The sequence below is a fragment of the Oryctolagus cuniculus genome, chromosome 8 (genome assembly GCF_964237555.1).
Source record: "Oryctolagus cuniculus chromosome 8, mOryCun1.1, whole genome shotgun sequence".
NCBI classification, from domain to species: domain Eukaryota; kingdom Metazoa; phylum Chordata; class Mammalia; order Lagomorpha; family Leporidae; genus Oryctolagus; species Oryctolagus cuniculus.
This window is the reverse complement of record NC_091439.1, coordinates 19018771-19046356: the sequence shown is the minus strand read 5'-3', so window position 1 is coordinate 19046356 and position 27586 is coordinate 19018771. Positions and strand designations below refer to the sequence as shown.

Genomic DNA, 27586 nt, shown 5'->3' with positions numbered 1-27586 from the left:
AAATGAGATACACTTGGATTTTTTTAAAGCCTGTGAAAACTGAGATGCTCGATTTTGTTATTTCCACTCTGCCTTACATTTACAGTTGCTTTTCCCTTACATCTTTCTGTCTTCACCGGTCTTTAATGTACTGGTCTTTTATGTAATCCTCTTGTACCCCTTGTTAACTTGGTGGCTTTCTCTTCTCCGATCCACAGAATCAACCCTCTCTGCCCAGTGTTATTTATAAATGAGTTTATCTACCAAGGAGCAACCTTTTCCCCCGGTGCTCCCACCCACAATAATAAGGTGGGCTGTGGCAATGGGATGAGCTGCACCCCGAGATGCTGGCATCCCATATGAATGCCAGGTTCTGGTCCTGGCTGCTCCACTTCTGCTCCCTGCTAACGCACCTGGGAAAACAGCAGAAGATGGCCCGAGGGCTTGGGCCCCTGCCACCCACAGAAAGACCTGGATGGAGCTCCAGGCTCCTGGCTTTGGCTTGGCCCAGCCCTGGCTGTTGCAGCCATTTAGGGAGTCAACCAGGGGATAGAAGTGTGCGCGCTCTCTTTCTCTCTCTCTCTCTCTGTCTCCCTCTCTCTGCAACTCTGCTTTTCAAATAAATAAAATAAACCTTAAGAAGAAGATGAGCCCCTTGGAGCCTTCACAGGGTGCAGGAGTTTCACCTGGGCACGCCTACTGTGTATCCCTCCTCAGTCCTCCCTGGAACTCAGTGTGCCCTTTCCACACAAACAAAAAGCCCCTCCTCCGCCTTACATCAGCATGCAGATAAAAGGCCTGAGGAGCCAAGACAGACACGTGTCCACACAGCGGGTGGGGGTGGCCGCAGCGAGGCCGGAACTCACCTGTGTGCAGCGAGAGATGCCGGGACAACGTCTGCTGGCGGCCAAACACTTTCCCGCACACATCACAGGGGAAGAGCTGGTCATTGAATTTCCAGGATGGCAATCCGTTTCCCGCCTCCAGGACTAGCTTTTCTGTTTCTGGGCCGGGAGGACAGAAAGCATTGTGAGGGACACACAGGCACCACGGACACCGTTCCCTGGAGTCTGCACTGAGGACCGCGACACAGGCTTCCTTCTGCGGCACGTGGCGAGTCACTGCAAGGAAGCCCCAGGAACCCTCCTAGGCTCACTTCCTGTCTCCTAAGAAGGCCCCTCCCGGGAGCTATGCTGGAAGGGGATTCCCGCTCCAGTCCACTCTCTTTCAAATCATCAATGAAGACGTGGGTTGACAGCACTGGGCCCAGTACACAGTAGGAACTCAGTAAACACTTGTTGAATGACTGAATGGATGAGTTGCAGGTTAGAAGTCCAGAAACGCAGACTCTTGCCACAAGACAGGAAGGAAAGAATTCCAAATCTCAGTAAATAACTCTAAAGCAAATAGTGGACCAGCTGAAGGAAGCGAACCCTCTTTCACTGGCCTTCGTGAAGCGCAGTTTGGCCCACGTTCTGGAGTGTACAAACTCCTTCAAGAGGGACTCAGGTTAAGCAGGCTCAGGGACGACAGGGGCATACTGTTACACAGGGAACTCCGTGACGGAGTGGGGAACCTCTCTTCTGCCCAGGGCCATCTGCATTACCTGTAACCTCATTCACAGGGCATACAAAACTATCAGCTTAGAGAGCCTGCTATACATTCAGGCAATTTTGAGTCTCGCCTATGGTTGCCTTGGCAGGGACAGACCAAATGATTCCACAGGCCCTACACGGTCTGCCTGCTGGCTGGACGCTCCCCACCTCTGCGACAGTGCACTGAAATTGTTGTCAAGGTCCCAGCAGTTCTGGCAAAACAGTGACTGATGCAACTTACTGGATGTAATCCGTAGGCATGAATGAATCAGAGGACATTAGGGGACAGGCATTTTGCCTAGCAGCGAGGGAACCAGCTGGGAGGTTCAAGTCCCACACTGGGGTGCCTGGGTTTGCTATCTGGCTCCGGCTCCAGACTCCAGCTTCCTGCTCATGCAGACCTTGGGAGGCAGTGGTGATGGTTCACGTGACTGACTTCCTGCCACCCATCTGGGGACTCCAATTCAGTTCTGGGTTCCCAGCTTCTGCCTGACTGAGCTCCAAGCCATCGCAGGCATTTGAGGAGTAACCCAGCAAATGGGAGTTCTCTGTCCATCTCTGTCTCTTTGCCTCCCAAATAAATAGAAATACTAATAGTAAAAAAAGAAATCAGTGAATGTTAATTCCTCCTCTTTTCACCTTAGAAAGTTTATATTTTCCCATTATCATCTGTAAGAATATATGTGGGAGCCGGCATTTGGGCATAGCGGGTAAAGCCAATGCCAGCATCCCATATGGGCACTGGTTCCTGTGCTGACTGATCCACTTCCAATGCAGCTCCCTGCTAACGACCTGGGAAAAGCAGTGGAAGATGGCCCAAGTGCTTGGGCCCCTGCCACCCATGTGGGAGACGTGGAAGAAGCTCCTGACTTCAGTTTGGTCCAGCCTAGGCCATTGCAGGCATCTGGGGAGTGAATCAGTGGATTCACTCTTTCCTTCTTTCTCTCTTTCTTTCTTTCTTTCTTTCTTTCTTTCTTTCTTTCTTTCTTTTTTTTTTTTTTTTTTTGACAGGCAGAGTTACACAGTGAGAGAGAGACAGAGAGAGAGAAAGATGTTGCTTCTGTTGCTTCACGCCCCAAATGGCCACTATGGCCGGCGCACTGTGCCGATCCGAAGCCTGGAGCCAGGTGCTCCTGGTCTCCCATGCGGGTGCAGGGCCCAAGCACTTGGGCCATCCTCCACTGCATTCCCGGGCCACAGCAGAGAGCTGGCCTGGAAGAGGAGCAACCGGGACAGAATCCAGCGCCCTGACAGGGACTAGAACCCGGTGTGCCGGCACCGCAGGTGGAGGATTAGCCTAGTGAAATAAATAAGTGAATCTTTAAAAAAAGAATATATTTAATTTTCTTCTGCATATTTCTTTTCACTGAGCTATAACAGATTACACAAACACTCCTTCTACAGCAAGTGTAAGGAGACAGGCAACAGAGACAGTACAAGAAGAGGGAAGTGGACACTTCCAGGAGGCCATTTGCCAGGGCTCCTGATAGGATTTTAGCCTCACTTTGAAAACCAAGGCAAATAATAGGCTAAGTTGGTATCTTGTCCTTTACCTCAGTAAATGATCGTGAATCTTCTTTAACACAGTGCTGCATTACAGAACCAGACACCCCGTGGCAGTGATTAACTGGTGCAAAGAGCTTTCCATGAGACCCAAGCAGATGACCTGCTCAGACCACTGCTCACGGACAACATCAGAAGAAAGAACTTGATTTCACACAATTTAGTAGAGTTACTTCCCCAATCCAGGATTCCACCTGCATTTGGATGAGTGAACTAGATCAACTTTCATTTGAAGATCTGCCAGACAGCATAATCTAAGGAAAGCAGCAGCAAACCCAAATGTTTGGAAGCAGGGGTCAGGGCCAATGATGGTGCAATTGGACTCATGTTTGCTGTGAGGCACCTGCCAGCAATCCTGACACTGATAAAACACATTTATTGATTTACCTATGTTTGTTAAAACTTGGTGCTCTGAGCCCCAGGGAGAAGAGCTAGTCTTATTAAAGTAGGAATGTGGGACTCAGAATCTCCAAACAGCAAGGGCTGGGGCTGGGGGGGTGGGCACACAGGGCAGATGAACTTGGGAGGATAAGAACCAGTCTTTGATGACTGTCCTTGCGGCCAAGCACTGGGCCTCCCAGCCACACAGCCACGACAGGTATTTCACCGGTTCCATTAACAGTGCTCCAAAGGAGGGGTCAAGAGGGTGGCGGGTCTCCTAATACATTCGCAAGAATGAACTAATTGGGTCACAGATCCAACAAGTGGGTGCAATTAAAAACGAAGAAGTCTCTTAAGAATTCTTTCAAGTATTAGTCAGGTACTCAAGAAGCTGAAGCACCACAGAGAGTTCAGTCCCCCCACCCCCCCACCCCCGCCTTGGAGAGCAAGGACACCCTCCGAGTGTGAAGTAGAAACGACACCCGCGCTGTGCTGGTGACCACAGCTGGCCACTGTCACAGCCCCTTGCTGGGGCCCCAAGTCTTGTCCGCAATTGCCCCCCCCCAACAATTTGTTTTCATTTCACATGTGGGAGCAAGGCAACCACAGGGCATTTGGAGCCTCATTCCAGAACCTGACTTGAAGTCCCAGCTGGGTGGCGCTGGGGGCTGAGGGCCAGTGGGAAGAGGAGGAGTCCTTGGACAACACAAGTACTGAAGAGAGGTGTCCGCTCCTCTCTCTCGGAGCTGACGTGGGGCGCAGCAGGTGCTACGTTCTCCTGCATCTCCTGTGAATGATGCCACCCGAACGTCAGGGTTGACCAAGCTCAGATCATTTTGCTATTCCTCCCTCTCTCTCTTTGAACAGACCCGGTCACCAAAGGCTGTCCATCTTACCTCAAAGATCTTTCTGCCTTCATCGGGCCAGCATCTCTCACCATTGTTGCCGGAGCCTCTGAAACAGCTCTGTCACCAGCCCTTCTCCCCTCTCTTCTTCCCTCACATGTTCCATGGCGGACTTTCTGACGCACAAGTCTGAGCAGAGCTTGCGCTGTGTTTCAACAACGCCCCAAGGCCAGAGTCCTTCCCTGGGCTACTGTGTGCCTTCAGCCTGGCTTCCGCCTCCTCCCACCTTTAGCTCCTGCTCCACCTCCCACCGCCCAAATGCTCAGCAGGGAGCTTCTTGATCTTTCAGGAACAAACTATGCACATTTAAGCTGTCAATGCTTTCCAACCAATTACTCCTCCACCAAAAGCTACTCCCACACCATCACTTCTTTTGTACAACAAACTCCAACTCAGTTTCAAGTCCTATCTCAGATTCCATCTCCTTGGTAAAGCAGTCTCCAACTCCGCAGGTGGAATTAATCATTTCTCCTTCTCTGTCCCAAAGCACTTCTTCTTTTTTCTTTTAAAGATTTATTTTATTTATTTGAAAGACTGAGTTGCAGAGAGAGGTAGAGACAAAGAGAAAGGTCTTCTATCCACTGGTTCACTCCCCAGATGGCCACATTGGCCAGAGCTGCGCAGATCCGAAGCCAGGAGCCAGGAGCTTCTTCCAGGTCTCCCACGCCGGTGCAGGGGCCCAAGGATTTGGGCCACCTTCCATTGCTATCCCAGGCCACAGCAGAGAGTAGGATCGGAAGAGGAGCAGCTGGGACCAGAACCAGCACCCATATGGGATGCTGGCACTTCAGGCCAGGACGTTAACCCGCTGAGCCATAGCGCCGACCCACAAAGTATTTCTTTGATTATTTTCATGGTGGTTGCATCCCATATAGGAGTGCCTCTCTTGAGTCCTGGCTACTCCACTTCTTCTTTTTTTTTTTTTTTTTTTTGACAGGCAGAGTGGACAGTGATCCTGGCTACTCCACTTCTAATCCAGCTTCCTGCTAATATGCACTCTGGGAGGCGTCAGGTGATGTCTCTGCCATCGACATGGGAGACCAGGATTGAAGTACAGGCTCCTGGCTTTGCTCTGGCCCGGCCCTGGCTGTTGCAGGCATTTTGGGAGTGAATCTGCAGATGGAAGACCTTTCTCTCCATCTCTTTGCCTTACGAATAAAATGAAAATAAATAAATAAATGTTTAAAATCAGTTTATGGAGAATGAGTATAGTGAAAAAACTGCATGGATTTCAAAAACTTTTGTCAGTAAAACAAACTTATCTTTTAATTCCATTTTCCATGAACTTTTTGATGTACGTGTGTGTGTATGTGTGTATGTGTTTTACATAAAGCACACAGTACAGCTAAAATGCAGCAGTGCTTGAAAAACACATTCCTCGGCCTCCGGTCCCTGTTAGTTTGTGCATAACTGGGAACTGGGGTTCTGTGTTATTTATCTGAGTGTCATCAACATTAGCACAGTGCCCAGCACGGAATCTGGCTTAGGATTTGGCTGCTGAGTAAACGAATGATTGAATAAAAGGCTCCAAGTGAGACAGGGAATAAACATTATCCTCATTTTATAGGAGCAAAGACTGGGAATTTATTAGCATTAATTAAGGTCTACAGCCAGTCTTCAGTGAAAAATACGGCCATCTGCCTTGTGAATAGGTGTTTTAACTCAATATAACAACTGTGTTTTCAAGATTCTGTTAGTAGAGGGGCCGGCGCTGTGGCTCGCTTGGTTAATCCTCCTCCTGAGGCGCCAGCATCCCATATGGGCGCCGGGTTCTAGTCCCGGTTGCTCCTCTTCCGGTCCCGCTCTCTGCTGTGGCCCGGGAGGACAGTGAAGGATGGCCCAAGTACTTGGGCCCCTGCACCCGCATCATGGGAGACCAGGAGGAAGCACCTGGCTCCTGGCTTTGGATCGGAGCAGCGCCGGCCATAGCGGCCATTTGGGGAGTGAACCAACGGAAGGAAGACCTTTCTCTCTCTCTCTCTCTCTCTCTCACTGTCTATAACTCTACCTGTCAAATAATAATAATAATAAAGATTCTATTAGTAGAAAATATTTGCAGTCCTGAGTCAAACCCCAAACATTCCATATCCTGACTCCTTCCTAGGAGCACCAAGCAACAGGGTGATTATCTTTAAGAAGGCTCTGGCAGACACGGTTTACCAGATAAGCTAATGGACGTCATCAACTGTGGTTTCCCCCGCCTCTCCGACCCCGGAGGCAGCTAGGTCTGCCATGTGCTTTTGGACAACGCAAAGGCTTGTACTTTTCTGGTAAGGAAAGACATGGTTTGGGTTATCCCTCTTTTCACTTGTTCTTGATCACAGAGGAAACACCCGAGATTACAGCAGCCACTTTGTGAATACGAGGCATGAGGATGAAGGCTGCTTGCCAAGGACGGAGGACAGGAGGGACGAGAGCAGGCTGGGTCCTCAGTGGTGTTTTCGGTGGCTGAGTTAGTGCCAGTCACTACCCCTCTGTGAGCCTCTTGATTTGTCAGGAAGTAAGTCCCTGTTTGTTTCAGCCACTGTTAGTTGGGTTTTCTACGACGTAGGGCTTTCTTAAGTGAATCCTCTTGCCATGGTTGCTCTTGGGCTTTGGGTGTTAGGGTCTAGCTTGTGACAAACTTTATTCCCAAACTCCAGGATCGGGGAGAAGACATTCCTTCTCAAAGCAGTAAGTGCACAGCAGCTGAGCGCACTGCCCTCTTAACGGCATCATGTGTTCTGCTTTTTAAAAAAACCTGGGAAGCTCCTTTTGGATTATTGAGGAATTTGCTTCATAAAACCTTTTTACTGAATCTTAGTATGTGTGAGTATAACAGAAAAGTGCAATATCCATAGTGGCTTTGGGATATGTTTCAAAGTCCCCAGACAGTATGGAGTTTAGGGATGATTTTAAAAATTGTGTGCTTCCTCATCTTTATTCCCATACCCCTTACTTGTGTTTGTGTGATTATTTTAAGGAGTTGTAAATGTACACTCAAGATTTTCTTCCTTCTTTTAGAATAAAATAATTGCCTCAGGATCACTTCTTTCTTACAGGGAGTCTTACAGCGCGGTGTCTCCTGCAAAGCATTTAATTTCTTTTCAGACCCTTGTTCTCTGATCCCTGGGCAATGTATAAGTTTCATCCACACACTCCTGGCTCCCTGGTGCCAAGTGATCAGGTGTTTCCTTCTCTGCTCTGCTACCTACCATCTTTGCTTGGAACGTCATTTGGGGCTTTTCCGTGTTCTTAACACTGGTTTTGTTTTGCTTTAAGTGAAGGAGACAGGTGTACAGGAGTAGGTCCTTCCATTACTATGAGACAGGTGGAAAAACAGGAGCATGTGTAAAGTCAGCCCCAGCACAAACCTCTCAGCTCCTCTCGTTTAGAGCAAATTGAGTTCCCTTACTTGCAATGATGAAGCTGACTTAGTCAAGATAACAACAGTGCATCCTGTAACTAAGAGATGATGCTGCCTTCTGTGCACACACAGGTTCTGGGAAGATGAAACCTATCAAATAATTCCTCCCAAAGCCTTCCCGAAACAAGCCCATCTGGCAGATTCTGAGAGGAAGCTCCGCCAACCGTATTCAACAGAGAGGCCATGTAGATCAGAGAGGTTCAGTTCCAACTCTTCCACGTTCATGAGGAAGAAAATTAAACAATAAACTCCAGGACCTCTCCCCACCCGAGGACACCCCACGACATGCACAGGGTTGAGAACAGTTTCCACAGATCACACTACGTCTCCATCCTGCCCCAAACCTTAGCTCAAGGAGGCACCTCAGTGATCATCGTGTAATGTTTTCTTCACACATATAAGGAAACTGAGGCCAAGACGACTGCAATAACAGCCCCAGGTGACCTGGCTGGTGAGTCTGGGAGAGCAGAGACAGGTCACGGTCTCATTCAAGCTCCTCCACGCCACAGGAAATCAATGCCAAGTCCACAATAAATAAAGATGGGATTTTCCTTCTCCCATTCTTTGGCTCTGAGTGTGACGGTCTTGGTTACAAGTGGATCTGTGCAGATTTAGCAACAAGTCATCAACACTAGGACTTCTGCCCATCTCTCTGGAAAGCACCAGCCTAGAATATTTCTAGGTACAGAGAAGTGACAAGGTGCAATATATCAAAAGTTAGAATAAAGGCACAGGAGGAAGCCCAATCCCTTTTGAGGTAAACCAGCATAAACAGAGTCCCATGGGACTTTCCACACCATTTGGGGAACATTTTTGGTAATAAATAAATGGTGGTGGATGTTGTGGCATGGCGTGTTAAGTTGCCACTTACAATGCCCACATCCTGTACTGGAGCAGTGGTTTGAGTCCTAGCTGCTCTGCTTCCAGTCCAGCTCTCTGCTAATGTACCTGGGAGGCAGAAGACGATGGCCAAGTGCTTGGGGCCCTGCCATCTACGAGGGAGACCAGCATGGAGCTCCTGGTTCCTGGCTTCAGCCTGACCTAATTCCAGCTCTTGTGGACATGTGGGGAATGGAGCAACAAGTGAAAGTTCTCTCTCTCCTCCTCCCCCCTCCCCTTCTCCAGACACTCCGCCTTTCAAATAAATAAGCAAATAAAAATTGAGAGAGAAGGGCCTGCAGTGCCCGAATCCCATATGGGCACTGGTTCGAATCCTGGCTGCTCCACTTCTGATCCAGCTCCCTGCTAACGCACATGGCAAAGCAGTGGAAGATGGCCCAAGTCCTTGGGCCCCTGCACCCACGAAGGAGACCTGGCTCCTGGCTTTGGATCAGTGCAGCTCCAGCTGTTGTAGCCATCTGTGGAGCAAACCAGCAGATGGAAGACCTCTCTCTCTCTCTCTGCCTCTCCTTCTCTCTCTGTGTAACTCTTTCAAATAAATAAATAAATCTTAAAAAAAAAAACTGAGAGAGAGAGAGAGAGAGATTCTTCTATCATATGGTTTACTTCCCAAAGGACTGCAACAGCTGCGGCTGAGCCAGAATGAAGCCACATGGGTAGCAGGGGCCCAGTACTTGTTTTCCCAGCACATAAGCAGGGAGCTGGACTACAAGTGGGGCAGCCAGGACTCGAACAAGCACTCCAATATGGGATGCTGGTGTCACAAGTGGTGCTTAGCCTACTGTGCCACAACTCTTGGTACAAGTTATTCTTTAAAATAAACAAACATAAGCAAACGGGAAAAGAACAAAAACTCAGCAACAAAAACACAAACAAACAAAACTCAAAGGACAAGGTGGAGGAGGGAAAGGCCTCCAGTGTTCTCCCTCGTGGTTTTAGCGCAGTTCAGCCCTCTAACAGGTGCATGGTTCAGCTTTGCTGGTGCCTTTCCCTGTGTGAGAAGATCCCTGCATTCCTGGAGAAAATAAATGATCCCCTCCAAGCACCATTTCTCAACCTGACTTTGACACAGAAATGCTGAGACAGAAGACTTTATTTGGATAACTCTGTAAGTAAAAGATTGACTGAAACAAGACCTCGAGGCGTAAGCTACTGCCCAGGTCAACCAGTATCTGCTGGTCCCTGAGGAAGAGGCGCTGGCCCTGCCTGGGCTTTCCCTTAGGACATTCGGTACATTTTGATTATTTCTTTTCTTCGTCATCAAGGCAGAGAAGTTTCACATCGTAACTCAAACTGCAATTCTGAAATCCCCTATACTCCAGGGCAGATGAACTCCTCTCAGGTCACTTACCAGGCAGCACATGTACCAGGGAGTCTTCAAAAAGTCCCTGCAAGTGCAAGCTATAAAAAAGCTATGCCTGGCTGGCAGTTGCAGCCATCTGCGAAGTGAACCAGCAGATGGAAGATGTCTCTCCTTCTTTCTCTCTGTAATTCTACCTTTCAAACAAGTAAAATTAGTTTTAAACACACACACACACACACACACACACACAAAGCTATGCATGTATTGAACAGTTTTTGCACTAAAATAAACTTATCATTTAGTTCCCCTGTCCCACACGCTCTCTGCAGCACCTTTGTAATCTTCGGTTTAGACCCTAGGCCTACTGCCTCTGACGTCTGCTTTCCTGGGCTCGCTACTGACTCTGCTCCCAGGAAGCTGCCATCTTCTGAAGGCTGCTGGTGGAGACAGGAGGCCGCTGTGCGTGATGCCACTGTGGGGTGAACAGCTTCGTTCCAGGGCCTGCAGCTCTTCTATATCCCTTATATTTTTTTAAAAAAAGGATCATTTCACCTTAGGATAATCTGTCTACCTTTCGGTATTTCTGGCTCAGAGAAGCTATCCTGTAGCCTCAGGGGTATATTACATTAGTGGCCATAATGCAGATGGCTGGCACTGGTGACCTGTGCCACCCTTTCATTTATCACTAGTGACTCTGCATGACATGCCAAGGGTGTGGCCCGGGACAGATCCTAAGAGAACTATTCAGTTCCTTGTGAGCACCTCTGTGCAAGTCTTGGTGTCACCATTTGCCCTCGAGGGACTGTTTCAGATACTCTCCCCAGGTATGAGACAGCCTGATGGTCAGGATGTCAACTGAACAAACTGCTGAGACAGCAGAATGTCACAACAGCTTCTGTCAATTGATGCCAAAATGAAAACACTGGTGAAGATTCGTAGGTATAAAAGACTTCATAGCTTTGCTTTTCAATGAGCACATTTCCAACTTTAATGCTTAACAAAATGAACAAATTATACTTTTGCATTAGTATGTTTGGAAGGCTCTTGCACAGATCCTTGGAAGACAAAATAGACTAGAATTTCTCCAATAAACCCATCTGGCAGAACCTGGAAGACACCTCCATCCACTCTTACTCACAGAAGACTGGATCAAGCAGATCAGGTATGTTCAACTCCAACTCCTCCACTCTCATGAGGATAAAAATGAAGCATTCAGCTCTAGGATCTCTCCCCCTGCAGGGCACTCTACACCTTGCACAGGATTGAGAACAGGTTCCACAGAACACAGTAAGTCTCTGTCCTGCCCTGAACCTTGGCTCAATGAGGCGCCTCACTGCTCATCGTGTGCAATGTTCTCTTCATGCATATAAGGAAACTGAGGCTGAGAGAACTGAAGGGACGGGCCCTGGTAACCGGCTGGTGAGTCTGGGAGAGCAAGAGACAGGCTTACGGTTTCATTCAAGCTCCTCCAAGCCACAGGAAACAAGGCCAGTGTCCATAACAAGCAACAGCTTGCGGAACTGGTTCTTTATAAGCAGCTGCACCTGAGGAACCATCCCAGAAAAGCTGGACACATTTTTTTGCTTTGTGCGAGCAGCAAGCAGTTAGTTAGCCTCAATAAATGCTGATTGACTCGTGATCTGTCGGGCTGGGAAAGAACTGGGTTTTCTACATTTGGCTCTTTATGAAGGTCATTTTCAATCAACAGATGAAAACCGGACCTTGATTCCTCTGGTAACAGAGAATGGCTTGGACTAGGCACTCTTAATCCCAATGGGACTGATCACACGGAATCTGAGCACTGCAGGAAACTCCTCTAGGCATCCAACAGAGGAGTCACAGCCAGAATCTAGGCCAGTGGCTGTCTACCGCCTCTGTATAACATCATCTTAAAAAAAGGTATGAAAACGAATGCTGCTTCTACATTTTTCCTCTTCTTGTATTTCCAAGGCCACTGAATCATCAGTATATGTTTTAAATAAATGAAGTATTCACATCACCAATATCATGAGTTTTACACTTAATGGCAACTGAATTTTATACTGCAACATGGAAGCAAACTGAAAATATGGATTCAGGAGTCACATCTGAAGGATTTACCCATGAGCTTGCCAGTTACACAGACCAATGCCCAATTTTTTTTTAACATTTATTTGTGTTTTTTTTTTTTTTTTTTTTTTTGAAAGGCAGAGTTACAGAGAGAGAGAGGCAGAGGCAGACAGAAAGAGAGAGAGAGGTCTTCCATCCACTGGTTCACTCCCCAAATGGCCACAATGGCCGGAGCTGGGCTTATCCAATACCAGGAGCCAGGAGTTTCTTTTGGGTCTCCCACGTGGGGTGCAAGGGCCCAAGGACTTGGGCCATCTTCTACTGCTTTCCCAGGCCACAGCGGAGAGCTGCATTGGAAGTGGAGCAGCCAGGACTCGAACCCACGCCCATATGGGATGTCGGCACTACAGGTAGTGGCTTTACCTGCTATGCCACAGAGCTCGCCCTGCCTAATTCCTTTTAATGAGGATAGGATTTAAAGAACTAGCAGATGCCCTCAGCAGGTCCGTGTTGAGAACACTTTAAAATATTCAGCGGAAAATCACCAGGCCTGGGAGTTGTGTCATTGTATTTTTGGTTTTGAGGCAGACACTGATGATCACTTAACTCAGTAACTGACAGAATCGCTTTTTGCTGTTAGGGTTTTCATGGTGGCCCTATGCGCTCATCTTCCATCCTGACTTCCACTGCTGTTAGGGGCTGGCTGCGAAACACAGTTCCGGACAATGGGATGTGGGTGGAAGCCCCTGCAGTGAGACACCATGAACACTCTGCCTCCCTCTGCTCCCCCCGGCCTCCGCAAAGACAGTCTTGTGAAAAGGATTTTGCCTTTCACCTTGGACTGTTCCTCCTTGGATGCCTGAAGGGGGAGCAGCCTCCTTTTAACCACCAGGATGAAAGCCATTGAGAAAGCTAGAGAAGATTAGAAGGCTGGGTCCTTGATGTCCTCCTCCAACAGCTGTGCCAGCCTTACACTGACTGTATCTGAATTCCTCATCGTGTGACACACACAGATCCTCATCGGGTTCAGTCTTCGTGGTGAGGCTGAACATAATTCTAATACATAAAGACTTCAGTGTAAATCTAGTATCACCTCACTTTGGTAGTTTATTACCATTTCATAAAACAATATCAGAGTTTGTTAAATGTATATTAACGGGGCCAGTGCTGCGGCATAGTGGGTTAAGCCTCCGCCTGCGGTGCCAGCATCCCCTCTGGACTCCAGTTCTTGTCCTGGCTGCTCCACTTCCGATCCAGCTCTCTGCTATGGCTGGGAAAGCAGCAGTTTTATGGCCCAAGTCCTTGGGCCCCTGAACCCATGTGAGAAGACTTGGAGGAAGCTCCTGGCTCCTGGCTTCGGATCGGCACAGCTCTGGATGTTGCAGCCATTTGGGGAGTGAACCAGTGCTTTTAAGACCTTTCTCTCTTTCTCTTCCTCTTTCAAATAAATAAGTAAAATCCCTTTTAAAAAAGTATATTATATATATATTCTTACATATATTTATATTTAATTCATATGTAAATATAAATATATAAAAATAACATAGATAAAAATAAAAATATATTTTATTTAAATATATTTATATATTCAAATATATATTTATAAATATATATTTATTTTATATATAATATATTTATATAAATATATAATATATAAATTTATAAATATTTATATATAATTTATATAAATGTATATATTTATATATAATATATATAATATATATATTATATATATTAAAGACCCAACATATGATTCAGATGACAGCTTACATTTATGGAGGATTTACCACTGTGGTAGGCACAATACTATGAATTTTACACGTATAAAGGGGTCTTCAAAAAGTTCATGGGAAAATTATACATGGATTTTAAAATGTTATTGCACCAAGATAATCTTATTCTTTAATTTCTTTTTTATGGGCTTTTGAAGTTTTTTGAAGTTTCTTCATATTTAAGATATCTTTAAAAAAAGGAGCATCAGGCCTAGGGTGTTGAATTCAAGGTCACCAGTCAATGGTAAGTGACAGCCTATCTCAAACTTAGATCTTTCTGACTCAAAAGCCCATACCCTTTTTTTAATTTTTTTTTTTTTATTTGGAGAGGTAGAGTTACAGACAGAAAGAGGGAGAGACAGGGAGAAAGGTCTTACAGCCACTGGTTCACTCCCCAAATGGCCGCAACAGCCAGAGCTGCGCTGATCCAAAGCCAGGAGCCAGGAGCTTCTTCTGGGTCTTCCACACAGATGCAGGGGCCCAAGGACTTGGGCCATCTTCTACTGCTTTCCCAGGCCATAGCAGAGAGCTGGATCAGAAGAGGAGCAGCCGGGATTCGAACTCGAGCCCATATGGGACACCATGGCTGCAGGCAGAGGCTTTAGCCCACTACACCACAGTGCCAACCCCTCAAAAGCCCATGCTCTCAAATCATTTCTTATACGATACAACAAGATTAAAAAGTTTTGAAAATCTAACAGTTCTAATTTATTTTACTGCAGACAAATCTACGTGTTGCAATCTGGGTTTGTTCCATTTCCAATTTTTCTATATACACTAACCACAAAGAAGTTATCTATGAGCATACACATCTAAGAGGGCTTTATGGGGGCAATTCCCGTGCTCCTCCGGAACCTGCCTGGAAGGAGAGTGCTGGAACATGGAGTCTCTGCTTCACTTCTCCCACCTAACTCCTCCCTGCTCCCCTCCTAGCTCTTTAGGTCTGATGGGTTGCTGCGCATCAAAAATCTGAGTACCAAGTCATGCAAATGTTGATTGCAAAACTTATTTCAGGTCAGCATTCACCTGTCCCAGAATAAGATTTTATAATGAGTGTTCTTTCAACTTTCCAGAGTGAAGAAAAATAACAAGGCATTCAAGTGCCAGGTACCCTAAGACTGTATTAGGGAACAGCCAATCTTTAAACCCCCAAGTTTTCTTTTACTATTTTCTGTTAAGTATGGAAACACATGAGAACATTTGGAGAGCAAATATCATACTTTGGGCAAACAGGAGAGTTTCCTTTTTTTCCCTTGTTTATTGCTGCACTAGAAAGAATGAACAAACTAAAAGGAAGAGCACACCACCATGGTTAAATTATTCACACTTCTAAATAGTATAACATTTGAAAATTCAGACTACAAATCACTAACATTTTAATATTGATTTACTTCTGAAATTACATGATGTGTTATACATCACACCCATGGGGGAATTTTTTTAAAAATATTTAACAGGTTTTTAAAAAACTCATGTCACAGTCATTTCCAAATATTGCCCAGGTAAGCCCCTAGCAATTCTGCAGTTCTCTCCTTAAGATGGGAATCCAGTGGTACTCTCAATTATTCTAGCCTTTTTTTTCTTAAAAGAAGATATCAACCATTCTGCTAAAGATTTCCAAATTTACTTAAAGCTCTTATCAGGTCTCAGACACTGCCATATTCTTGGGTGACTACATTCAGTTTCATATTTTCAGTCTTCTTGACTCTCATACAGAATTCTATATTAATAGAAAATATAACTATTCTTTTTGCCTTTCTCCCCACCCTGAGTTTCAGCATACTATACAGTTGGTTAGTTGATGGCAAAGTTAACATTTTAAGGTAACACTGACCACATATTTTTTTTTTCTCCTTGACCCGGAAATACAACATTTTCATTAGGCAGAGTTGTATGTTTTATATGGTAAGGATTTCTGTTGGTTGACTTATTTGATTATCTTTTTCCAGATGGAGAATCACAGATACAGTATTTTTAGCATTTGAATTTTGGGGACACAACCATTGGGCCATAGCATCTTGCTAGTGAAGAGAGGAGGAAAGAGACTGTTGTGTTTTCCTATGAAAGTATGTCACAATGCCTGGTAGCACTGAGTGACTTTTTATCAATGATAAAAGTAACACAGTTGGCAAACATCTTATTTTTACATAAATAAAACAGGCCATCTGTATAATAATATCATTTTCAATAATTTCAATACCCTTAGACATTCCTTAATGGGGGAGAAAGCTGTGGATTTGATGTGGCTGACAGAAAATTACAAATGAAGAGCTAAGATTTACTTAGACATATTTTTTTCAGCACACTAAGCTAAGGCTAACAGTTTCACTTACAAGAACTCATTTAGTCCTCAAAACAACATACGAAGATTGTTCTCAATATTATCTTCACTTTATAGGTGAGAAACTGAAAGCTCAGAATGGCTAAGAATTAGCCTGTTCTCACATAGCTGGTTCTGAGAGGCAGAACCAGGATTTGAACTCAGGACGCCCAACTAGGGACACTGGGCACTACACAGCTTCCCTCATAACTGCACACATCCCTAGGAGCGTCCACTGGGCTTGCCACCCCTCTCTAGGAAGGGCCTTTAATCTCTTTGTAAAGTAGAAAAAGCCTCATGGCTGCAGGCCTCCAGTCTCTCACAGGCTGGTGACCTTGGTTTAGACCTGGTACTAAGGAGTTCAATGTCTTACGTTTAGTTTTTCTGAAGTGGCAGGGGCCACTACATTCTATAGCCTCAGATCAAAATTCAACCTTATCAGCTGCCTTGACCATAAATGCCTGTTGAAGAACAGAGTGAAGTCAGAGTGTCAAAGATTTGATGTAAATTTAATCCAACCCCAAAGGCATATCCCACTGATGCACATGAAGAATCAAACTTATATATGGAAGTTAGGACATTATCACTGTCAGCAGTGTAAATGAAAGACCCAAACCACTCCTATATAATCACTTCAGAGTTAAGAGAGAGCAAGAAATGGATTTGGGGGTCAGAAATCAGACACGTAAATATGTAGCAGCCTGAGAATATCTTAAAAATAACAGACAATACTCATTGATTCGATTTTGAAATAGTAAAGCAAAAGGAGGAGAAATGGGTTTTTAAAGAAAGGCACCTTCCTTCCATTTCAATTTTCAAATTGAAAAGGAAATCAAATTAATACAAAAATGTCAATACAATATTTTGGTCACAAATCAAACTATAGAAAAATGAAATAATACATTTAGAAATAGGGAGGGACTACCTTACTCCAGAGTGGAAATGTAATAAATTCTAGCTATGCACTAGTTATTTTCAGAGGTTGTGTGTATTTTTCTCATGCTTTCTGACCTGGTTATCTTTGAAACAATCTTTTCCTATCTTCTCTCTTTACATAGGGATTAAATACTTGCATAATATACAATAAATATTTGCTGACTTGATTAAAAGTTCACTAGTTAGAGGCAAAAGAGAGAAAACATGCAAGAATACATGATGCTTCTAAGTTAAAGCAAAAACTCCCACACAGACAGGACTAAAAGATTCTCTTCTGTCTGTGCTGCACCACGTTCCACCCCTTAACAGAAAGCCTCTACCTCCAACTTTGATGCTAAGAGTTCAACATTCTTTGGAGAGTTCACCGGAGCGGACTCTTGGCCTCACTTTCTGTGAACTAGGGAGAAACAGGAAGAAGGTGCATTGTTCTTCACAGAGAATTTGAAGTATGGATAAGCTAATTGCTTGCTAAGGTCATAAGGTGAAATCCAGGCTGAGAGTGAATCAGTCTTAGCTCAGCTACCTCCCTGTCCCATCCTCTTGTCACTCCCCCCCCCCCCCCGCTGAAGTTCAAGTTCTTAATCACACTGCATACCAAAAGCTTTGCATAACTAATCAGTCTTCAAACCATACACTGTATTATGGAACATGTTCTATAGTAGAGAACAGATGTCACCATGAGAAATCTTATTTTCTGCTATTTCCCAGTTTTGGCATGTGCACACTTGTAACCTTAATGTTGCATGAACAAAGATTTTTGCATGTAATATTAATATGAGATTTCACAAACGCTCCTTCCCAAGCTGGAATGCTGCCACATTCTCAGTTGAGCAGAGTCTGGCTGCTTTTTCAGCCTATGAATTTGTCTCAAGGTCCTGTTGGTGGCTTCTTTGCTTGAAAATGTGGTCGCATTCTAATTTTACAGGACATACTTTCATCGGTAAAACTCCTGGAGAGGTCTCTATATTTCCCATTTAAAAAGCAAATATGAGAATACTTTGAAAAGGTAATAAAAAATGGAATTAAAAGATGTTTATTTTGGTTCCAAAAATTTTGAAACACATACATACATAGGGTCTTCAAAGAGGTCGTGAAAAATGCTTATTATGAATAAACTGTGTGTAGATGTCAAGAATTTTCCGCACCCAAACAAACTTACCTTTTAATTGCATTTTTCATGAATTTTCTGAAGTGCCCTCATACCTATGCAACACCTGTAAAGGTCAACGGAAAAATGTTTCACCTGTCAACAGCCCATTCGCAGAGCCATCTCTGCCCCAAAAGAAACCAGGACCAAGCACAGCAGAACACGGCATGGAGTAACACCTGATCCCAAACACTGGTCTGGCAAAGTAACCGCATAACTAACTCCGGGTTAAAGAAAAAATGAGAGACTTCAAAGACAGGGCTTTCCAATGAACTGGCACATTTATTTCCTCCCTCAAAGTGTAAGTGTAACCAAAATGGCCCATGACAACGCCTACCCAAGGTGTATCCGCGAAAGGACGTCAGAAATCCGGCCAGCTGGCAGGGCCGAGTGACCGCAGGCCACCTCCTCTGGCTCCCCATGCTGACTCACAAGATGGCAACACTGTTACTTAGGCACCATGGCAGTGAGAAGTTTGACCTCAGTGACAGAACGTGGCTAAGCTAAATCACAACTAGATTAGGTCCACGCATGTGGTAGAAAGCTTTAAACGAAGGGAAGGGGAAGCGGTTTGATGTTTGCTGAAATTCTTTACCATGAACGCTCAACTAGAGTAGGGTATCTGAACAGTGGCTCCTCAACAAGGCTCCTAATCCCCCGAGAATATACTCAGGAGTCAGCCAGTGAACAAGCCGAACACAAATACATAAAAGAGGGTCGGTTATTTATTCCACAGAGTTAAACGATGACCCACGTCTCTGTCAGGATAAAGTGGCCTCCTGGACGCAGTAACAAGCGCCATGTGATTCCATCAGGTCACTCCTTGGGGCTTCCATGGCTGCCCCACTGAAAAGGGATGTGAATGTCCGCCGTATTCTGTCAATTGGAAAGGAGGCAACCGTTTGATCCCACAGGGTAAAACACTTGTCATTGGGAACCATGGAGGGAAAAGACCTGATTTTCCCCATTTCAATTATCAGCTTGAAAGGAAGCTTTTTACACTCTGAAGTGGAGCGCAACTTAAGAGTAAGTGTCCCTAAGCTAAACACTGATATATGCAGATGCGTTTTCACTTGTTTGTGCACAAAGTATCTCCGGAAGGATGCACAAGAAACCAGCGGCACTGGGAAGGCCGCAGTGGGGACGGAAAAGGGCGGAGCAGCAAGGAGCTGTGAGCGGAGGGAGGTGGAGAATGGCGGGAGGGGGACCTTACTGGTCACCTGCAAATCAAATTCCCAACATTTGGTGTCACCGCTACGTACTCTCTGAACATCTGTTGGAGGAAATATGCTGCTAGCAACAATAATAAAATGCAGTAAGAGCTAATATGTCTCAAACGCTGTGTTAATACCTGAGATAAATTATGTCATTCACTCTTCCTTACAAACCTATGTGGTAGATACTATACCAGTTTCACAGGTACTCAGCTGACCCCCCCCCCCCACACACACAAAAAGCACTGACCAGAGGTGTGTATACTGGTGGTGCCCTCCCTAGGGTCATGCCAAGTCAACAGCAAGGTCAGCCTGGTATTACATTTCATGTACAATTTTGGTCTCTCAGGGCCAGTGGCTCTGAATTACCCAACTCTTGGATTACATTTGCAATACTTATAAATCAATAGAGTTATATAATCCAGAGGTCTGTAAGAATCTGAGCTTCTCTCTGTGTTAGCTAAAAGAGACCCTAGAGAATAAAGTGAGTAGAGATCTTGCTCTAAGAGGTAAACTCTTCGCCTTCAGGTCACGTCAGTTTCGGAAGCCTCGCACTGACCTTACAAATTCTCCCTGGACTGCTCTTATGTAAGGATCGCCAGAGGATTACCGTCCTGTCCGCTCACGGCTGCTCACCTGGCCACTCACAGGAGCCTGCGCTCACAAGACGCGGGCGACTTCTTCGAACGCTGCGGACTACTCACAGCCCCCTACTCCTGAACACTGCTGGGCAGGAAAAGGACGCTTTGGCGTGTTCTTTGGAACTTGTTTACCAACGCAAAGCTGTGAGGTCTCATTCCTATCTGTCTCTTCTCTGCCTTTCTGTTTCATGTGTTCATGGTTTTAAAAAGAAACAGAGTAGAATCCTTCCTTGTTCTGCTTGGAGGAACCAATATTCCAAGGCTTGTTTCTCCAAGTGCTTGGATTATTTTTGTCTTATACTGTACTACGCTGAGTTTTAAAAACCAAAGTTTCTGTGGTGCAAATGGAAATGATTTATCCTGGAAATTTTCATTGTACTGTTGTTAAACCCACACTGCCTCCAAATGCTTATAATTTTAGCCAGTCGAGTAAATATTTTGACACAAGCCAGTGTAAATAATACTCTTTTCCCTATGATTGTATGAAATTGTTTTATCATTTTCTGTTGATAAAAATAATATGAATTTCTATAATGAGTCACCATCATTCTCCCTCAGTGAATTTATGATGAAATGGATGTGGCATCATCATAATAAACTGTACACTGAAAGAACCAAGGGGACTTGGATGAACTTCTTGAGAAGAAAATGAAGACAAAGGTTTTGTGTATTGGAGTATGGCTGCTCACACCGAACTCACGTTCACAGATTTCTACAGCCTTAGAAAACTTAACGGCTCCACTCAAGCAATGCACATGGTTTGCATTTCTGTCCCTGCACATGCAGGTAAGATACTGATCTGCTTCCAACATTCACACCAGCAAAAACTACAAGATGACCTAACATCTGTGTCTGAGGGACCAAGCTCTCCTATCACCAATGCAGATTTTCCTTACATATATGTGCTCCGATGTCTGCTGCTTTTATGACGTCCTCACCTTATTTTTACTCATGTTGCCTATCAGAGCTGATGAGGCAGAATTTCAGAGAAGAAAACTCTGCTACCTGATGTTAAATTGCAAGTTTTTTCCACTATGAGTTTTAAATGTCTTTACTGAGGAGTAAAATAATAATTATCATGAGTTTCACAAATTTGCTGCACCAACCCAGAAATCCCTGACATTCATTGAGAACTAGGCAAATACGAGGTGATGCTAGGTAAAGCTGACAAAGCAGCAGGGGTACCAGTTGTCTACAGAGTTTCCATCTTCTCTACTGATCTAAAGACACTGGCAACCCACTCATGAGTTGGCTCTAGCCTATGTCAATTCCAGCTTAGAAATATCTTCATTTTCAAAGTACATCTCCCATTTTGACACTTTATTGGGGTTGGGTGGGGGTATTAGCTACAACACAACATTAGAGCAAAGCAACAATACTTATGGAGATTTAAGAACAAAATGAAATGGACATTTATGTGCTTAATAAGTTAAAGTTCAAATCAGCTGATATTCAGTTAGCTAGCCAGGTGCAGGATTTGCACTATAATATTGATAGCTTTTAGTAATGCTCACTAGGTGTCAGGTACTGTGCTGAGGGTTTAACACATACTACCCCATTAATCTCCTCTACCACCTTATGGATTAGGTATTAGCAGCATGAGCAATTTACAAATGCAGAAGTCCAGGTGCAGAGTTGACTGTTTAGGAATAATGTAACAGAGTGAAATAACAGGCCACTGCCACAGTCTGTAAACTCTAGCCCGCCCAGAGGCCATCTGGAACATGAGTCTGTCTTTGGGTTCCTGACCTCGAATTAACTTAAAACAAGATATCCAAGGCAGAGAAGATTAGCTGTCCTCCAACATCTGTGCTTTGCTTCTTCTTTTAATAAAGGAACCCCTGAGTTTTAGCATGCCCAATAAACACCATTTGCCAGTTCCCTAAAAGCTAGGTGTAGCCATGTGACCAAGTTCTAGGCAATAGGATGACCAGAAGAGATGTGCACAACCTCTGGATCATACCCTTTACAGGAGGGCCACGCTCTTGACTTTCTTCTTGCCGTCCTGCTGTTTGCGATGTGGGTATGACGGTGGGAGTGAGGCAGCCACGTTAGACCATGAGATGGAAGTGTGTGCCAAGGATGGCAGAACAAGACAGAAATAACCTGAGAGCCCTGGAGTCACCACAGTGACCCTGGCTTGCTGTATATGAGAGAAATAAACTTTAAAAAAAATTTATTTATCTATTTCAAAGTCAGAGGTATAGAGATAGAGGATACACACACACACACACACACACACACACAATCTTCTATTCACTGGTTCACTCCCCAGATGGCTGCAATAGCCAGGACTGGACCAAGCCATGCCAGGAGCCAGAAGCTTCATCCTGTTCTCCCATAGGGGTGGCAGGGCCCAAGTACTTGTGCCATCTTCTGCTGCTTCCCCAGGCCATTAACAGGGAACTGGATCAGACATGGAGAAGCCAGGAATCAAACCAGTGCCCACATGGGATGCCAGCATCACAGGCAGTGACTTTACCTGCTATGCCATACTGTTGGCCCCAACTTCTATCTTTTTAAGTCACTGCTGTTTCAGCCTTTTCTAGCCATCGAATCTTTATCATAAGTAACACATTTAATAATTCTATTTTTCAGAGTTTATAGGGAGTAGAACCTCTGCTGTATAATGCATGCTCTCTGATTTCTGGGAGTTCAAGAATTCATGAGCAAGAATCCATCATATCCGATGCTTGTTTTTTAGGCTGCTGTTATACTGAAGCCATGTCATAATTGCCCAATTGTTTTTATAAAACAAGTACGAGTGCTAACAGAGCTATTAAATGACCAAATTGTGGGTTGGAAACGTGAACATTTTCCAGAGGTACATGTTTATACACAGACTGAAGCAATGCCATTTACTTTGTGTATCTGGTCATTGAGTTTTAGTTTTCAGTATGCCCTTTATGTACATCTGCTAACACTTAGTGCACCTCAGCACTACTGACACTTTGGACCACAGGATTCCTTGTTGTGAGGTCTGTCCTGCATAATGTAGGGTATTTAATAGCACCTCTAGTGTCTACCTACAAGATGCCAGCAGCACCTGTGCCCTAGTTAAGACAGTTAAAAATATCACTAGGTACTGCCACACGTCCTCTGGAAGTTTGGTGTGTGTATAAAATGAGTTGAGAATTATCACCCATCTAAGTGTATCTTAGGTTGCAGAATATAAGGAAGCACAGATTGTGATTATCTGAATTCCAGTAGGGATACAGACAGGTAGGTCCTTAATGAATTTTCATTGATGGTGCCCTGGTGATTACCAGGGGCAAGGAGCATGAGCTGATTCTGATTTTTTAAATTAAGAAGTTCACTGAGCTTTCAACAAGGGTAGCAAAAAAGTCATAGGCATAATTCCAAGCACATTGAACTATTAGTCCAACTTCTCCTTTCCAAGGTTAAAATGGAAATAATTGCCTGTGGCAAGTTCAAAAAAATAAAACAAACTCAACTAAGTGTGAGTAAGATTCTTTTATAGGAACTCTACTGACAGGAATTTGACCCTTTTAGAAGTGAGACCATTCCAGTTTCTTCAGCATTTATATGTTGTTAACGCCATATGTGGAGATGTTGGATATTACATATATATAATTAGTGAGAATTACTTGCAAATATTTTCAAATAAGTACGCTTTTTAAGTTCCAACAGTCCACTTCTTCCACCTTGGTATCCTCACAAAACAGTATTGCAGCTATTTTGACAAATGAAAACATTTCTATGTTCCATGGGACCAGGTAGCTCAAAGAAAATAAATCTTCGGAATCACCTTCCTCCTGGAGAGGAGGGGAAGAAGGTACTGGGAAAAGCTACGTCAGGCCCTGTCCTGAGAGGTGACTCAAGAGCGAGGTGAAGACAGTGTCACCTCGCATCTCTCTCAGATCACTATCCTCACCCCCCAGCACCTCTGGTGTAATTAATGACTGTCAGGGCGTGGGAAGCCAATCAATTTGATGTTCATTTTCATCAACATAGCAGAAGTAATGCCCCCAGGGTGGGATGCAAATTACATTATGTTTTAATTGAGAGAATTCTTTCTGCTGAATTCTGGAGTGGGTGGAATCCAAGACATCATCTTTTTCTTTTCAATAACTTAGGCTTTTTAAAAGCTTAGCTGATTGCTGCAATCTGTCCTTCCCAGCAACCAAAAAACTCCATCATCTCCCATCTGAGCCTTCCACCACTCATATGGGTGGGAGGCCGGGAGGGTGGGAAGAGTGGGAAGGGATCTGCAATTATAGGAGGAGATGGTTTTACAAAATGGAATCAAAGGCAACTGACTAGGAAGAGGGGTGCCATGGGTCCCTCTTCTAATAGACTGGCTATGAATGAAGGCTGCACTGGCATGGTGACCTACATCCAAGAAGGAGCAAAACCAAAACCTGTTTCAGATACTGAGCACTCTAAGAGTTCAATTAATGGCTAAATGCAGACTTTAAAAATGTTCTTTTTTCTTCCACTTAGATTCATTTTACCACTACTTTTAGGATTCTGAAAGGCAATTCAGAGGCATTGTTCTTCAATGAGATTCACTCTAATTTAAAACACCATTGCTGTCTTTTTACACTGATACGATACCAAGCAGATTATTATTAGGCCACACCACACTTAGGTTTGGTTCCCTTTCTCCTTAGTGTCACAGGGCATAGCCTCAGAAGTCTGCTTTGGGAGCAATCCAACCATCTCAGTCAGGAAGGGAGTTTGGAGCCACAAGGTGACTGGCACATATCATCCCTTCAGTCAAAATCCAAGCAGGGGCTCCAAGGCACTTAGCATGCATGTAGAAGTTCTCAGGTTTGCCTTGAGGGACTTCAGGGGTGGGGACTCCAAGCTTCTTTACTGATTAGCCTAGCGGTGTCCAAATTTCATAAATCATGAAATAAACTTCCTGGGTATCAACCAATATTTTTTTTTAAGAAGTGAAATAGGATAGATTAGAAAATGTCAGACAAGGTGGCTGAATTAAACAGCCACCTGTGAGGCCGGCATCCCATATGGGTGCCAGTTTGAGTTCCGACTGCTCCACTTTTGACCCAGCTCCCTGCTATTGCGCCTGGGAAGGCACTGGAAGCTGGCCTAAGTACCTGGATCCCTGCCACACAGGACACCCAGATGGAGTTCCAGGCTCCTGAAGATAGAAGATCCTCCCTCCCTCCCTTTCTTCCTTCCTCCCTCTTCCCTCCCTCCATTCCTCCCTTCCTTCCTTCTTTCCTCCTCTCTACTTCCCTCTTTCTTTCTTTTTTCTTTCTTTCTTCCCTCCTTCCTTCTTCTTTCCCCTCCCTCCCTCCCTCCTTCCTTCCTTCCTTCCTCCCTTCCTTTCTTCCTCTTCCCTCCCTCCATTCCTCCCTCCCTTCCTTCTTTCCTCCTCTCTACTTCCCTCTTTCTTTCTCTTTCTTTTTCTTTCTCTCTCTTTCTTCCCTCCTTCCTTCTTCTTTCCCCTCCCTCCCTCCCTCCTTCCTTCCTTCCTTCTTTCCTTTCTCTTCCTTTCTCTCTCTTTCTCTATAACTTTGCCTTTTGAATAAATAAATAAATCTTAAAAAAAGAAGAAAATGTCAGACATGGTAGATGTGTGAAAATTGTTTCAGTAAGTTTTCTCCTTCCCTCTCTCCTCTGTCTACTCAATAATCAGCCCGTCTCAACACATTTTACATCATCCTTTCACACTAACTCATATACACATAGAAACAGGTGAAATCTGTCAAAAACCTTTGAAAGCCACCAGCTTGGCATATCGCTCCCCCTCCTTTGTTAGGACAAAGTATCTTATGAGTCCAAATCAATTAAAACCACAACACAATGACAAATATCCTTCTCCTAGCACAGATTTAGAATGTCTTCCTTTAGAAAGCTCTTTAATCCCATTAAGCTCAGCTGTGAAAAAAATAAAAATAAAAAAAGATCCCAGACTGGTTACCACTATCATGAGGCTAAGAAAAACCAGTTATGTGCTAGTGAACAGTGAAATCAGCATCACTCCTAATTCTACAGCTGCACAAATAAAGGCAGTTAGGTTGGAAGTCAGCTATTTGCAAGAGGATTTTAAAAGTGTCATGGATGTTGTCTGAGAGACACAGGGCTAATATCATCATCTTGGGAACATCAGCCTCACAACCTGACCAGGGAAATGTCTTCTCTGCCTTCATTCTAGACAGAGAGGAACTGTCCCAATTGATGAAAGAATTCCTTATAAATTGGGGCATATGACTCCCCCAAACTCCAAGAACTCAATACAGCCAGCAATGTCACGTAGCCAGAAGTCTAACTGAAAGTCTTCCCCAATTCCCCTGTCAAGTGAAAATGACTTAAATGCACACACAGTGTGTGAAGCACACAGGAACATCGTGCTTGGGTTATTTATGCATACAAAAAAATCCATTTCTCAAAACGGATGCAGTTTTCCCTAACTTCACTTCTTTTTTGTTGTAACTTGTTCTAGTATATCCTTGAGCAACCCTGAAGAGGGACCGGCATGGCTGGCTAACAATCTGTTCATTTCAGTCAACCAAGACTTTGCTTTTTTTAACTCTAAGGTCTCCTCGGTGGAAATTTCTACTTACAACAGAGCAGTCCTTTTAGAGATTCTGACCGTTTTGCTTCTACATGCCAAAGGGAAGTGAACATGCACACGTGTGCACAGGCACAGCAGTGAAAGTGGCCGTAACCGGATCACTTGGAAAGGTTTCTCCTCTCTCCTCCTCACCCCCTACCTTGGTGGCTTCTGAAGCTTGCATTAACCCTGGGGAAAACTGGGATCCAGACTCCTCTGAGGTTCAGCAGCAAGAAGTCAGCCTCGTGGCTTGCCAGTGAGGCATGCACTGCCTGTTTCATCACCGAGACAGATTCTCCCACTCCCATCTCAGCCAACTGCCTCAGATGGCGCTGTGGCTGGGGCACGGTACAGGGGCAGGTGCAGGCTGGGCGATCATCTACTCTCTTCAAAAAGACACTGAAAACAAACACGGAGCTGAGCAACATATGTGCAGAATGCCAGTCCTGAAAAGGACCATGAAGAATCTGTTTTCTCGATATTATGGTGATACAGTATTTTGCAGAAATTATTTTGACATCTGAAGATTACCGGAGGCAAGTGGGAGTGAAGTTGTCTGAAGTCAGCCCTCCAGCGGTTGTGGTCATTTTACTTAGTGGCTAGGTTTTTGATTGTTTGGTACTTAGTAGTGTTTCTAAGTAGGAGAGGCAAAGAAATTCCCTACAAAGCACGAATCCATCAGTGGGACAAAAGGTACACCCCTCACACCAGCAGGTGCACACTGTATGCTAGCAACTGTGAGCTCTTTCCCCGTCAGTGTTACATAACAAATATGAGGGCTGGCACCATGGCATAGCGGGTAAAGCCATCAGCTGCTGTGCTGGCATCTCATATGGGTGCCGGTTCGAGTCCCGGCTGCTCCACTTCCAGTCTGGCTCTCTGCTATGGCCTGGGAAAGCAGTAGAAGATGACCCAAGTCCTTGGGGCC

General features: G+C 44.7%; 1 protein-coding gene across 8 annotated transcripts in view; it reads right to left on the bottom strand.

Moving 5' to 3' along the window:
- ZNF827 (zinc finger protein 827) overlaps window positions 1-27586 on the bottom strand; it is a 189329-nt gene that overhangs the window by 21939 nt on the left and 139804 nt on the right. For all 8 annotated transcript variants that reach the window (XM_051820031.2, XM_051820028.2, XM_051820023.2 and 5 more), the window contains exon 9: window positions 846-983. In XM_051820031.2, the coding sequence (XP_051675991.1) occupies window positions 846-983 (138 nt within the window). The remainder of the gene's footprint in view (window positions 1-845; window positions 984-27586) is intronic.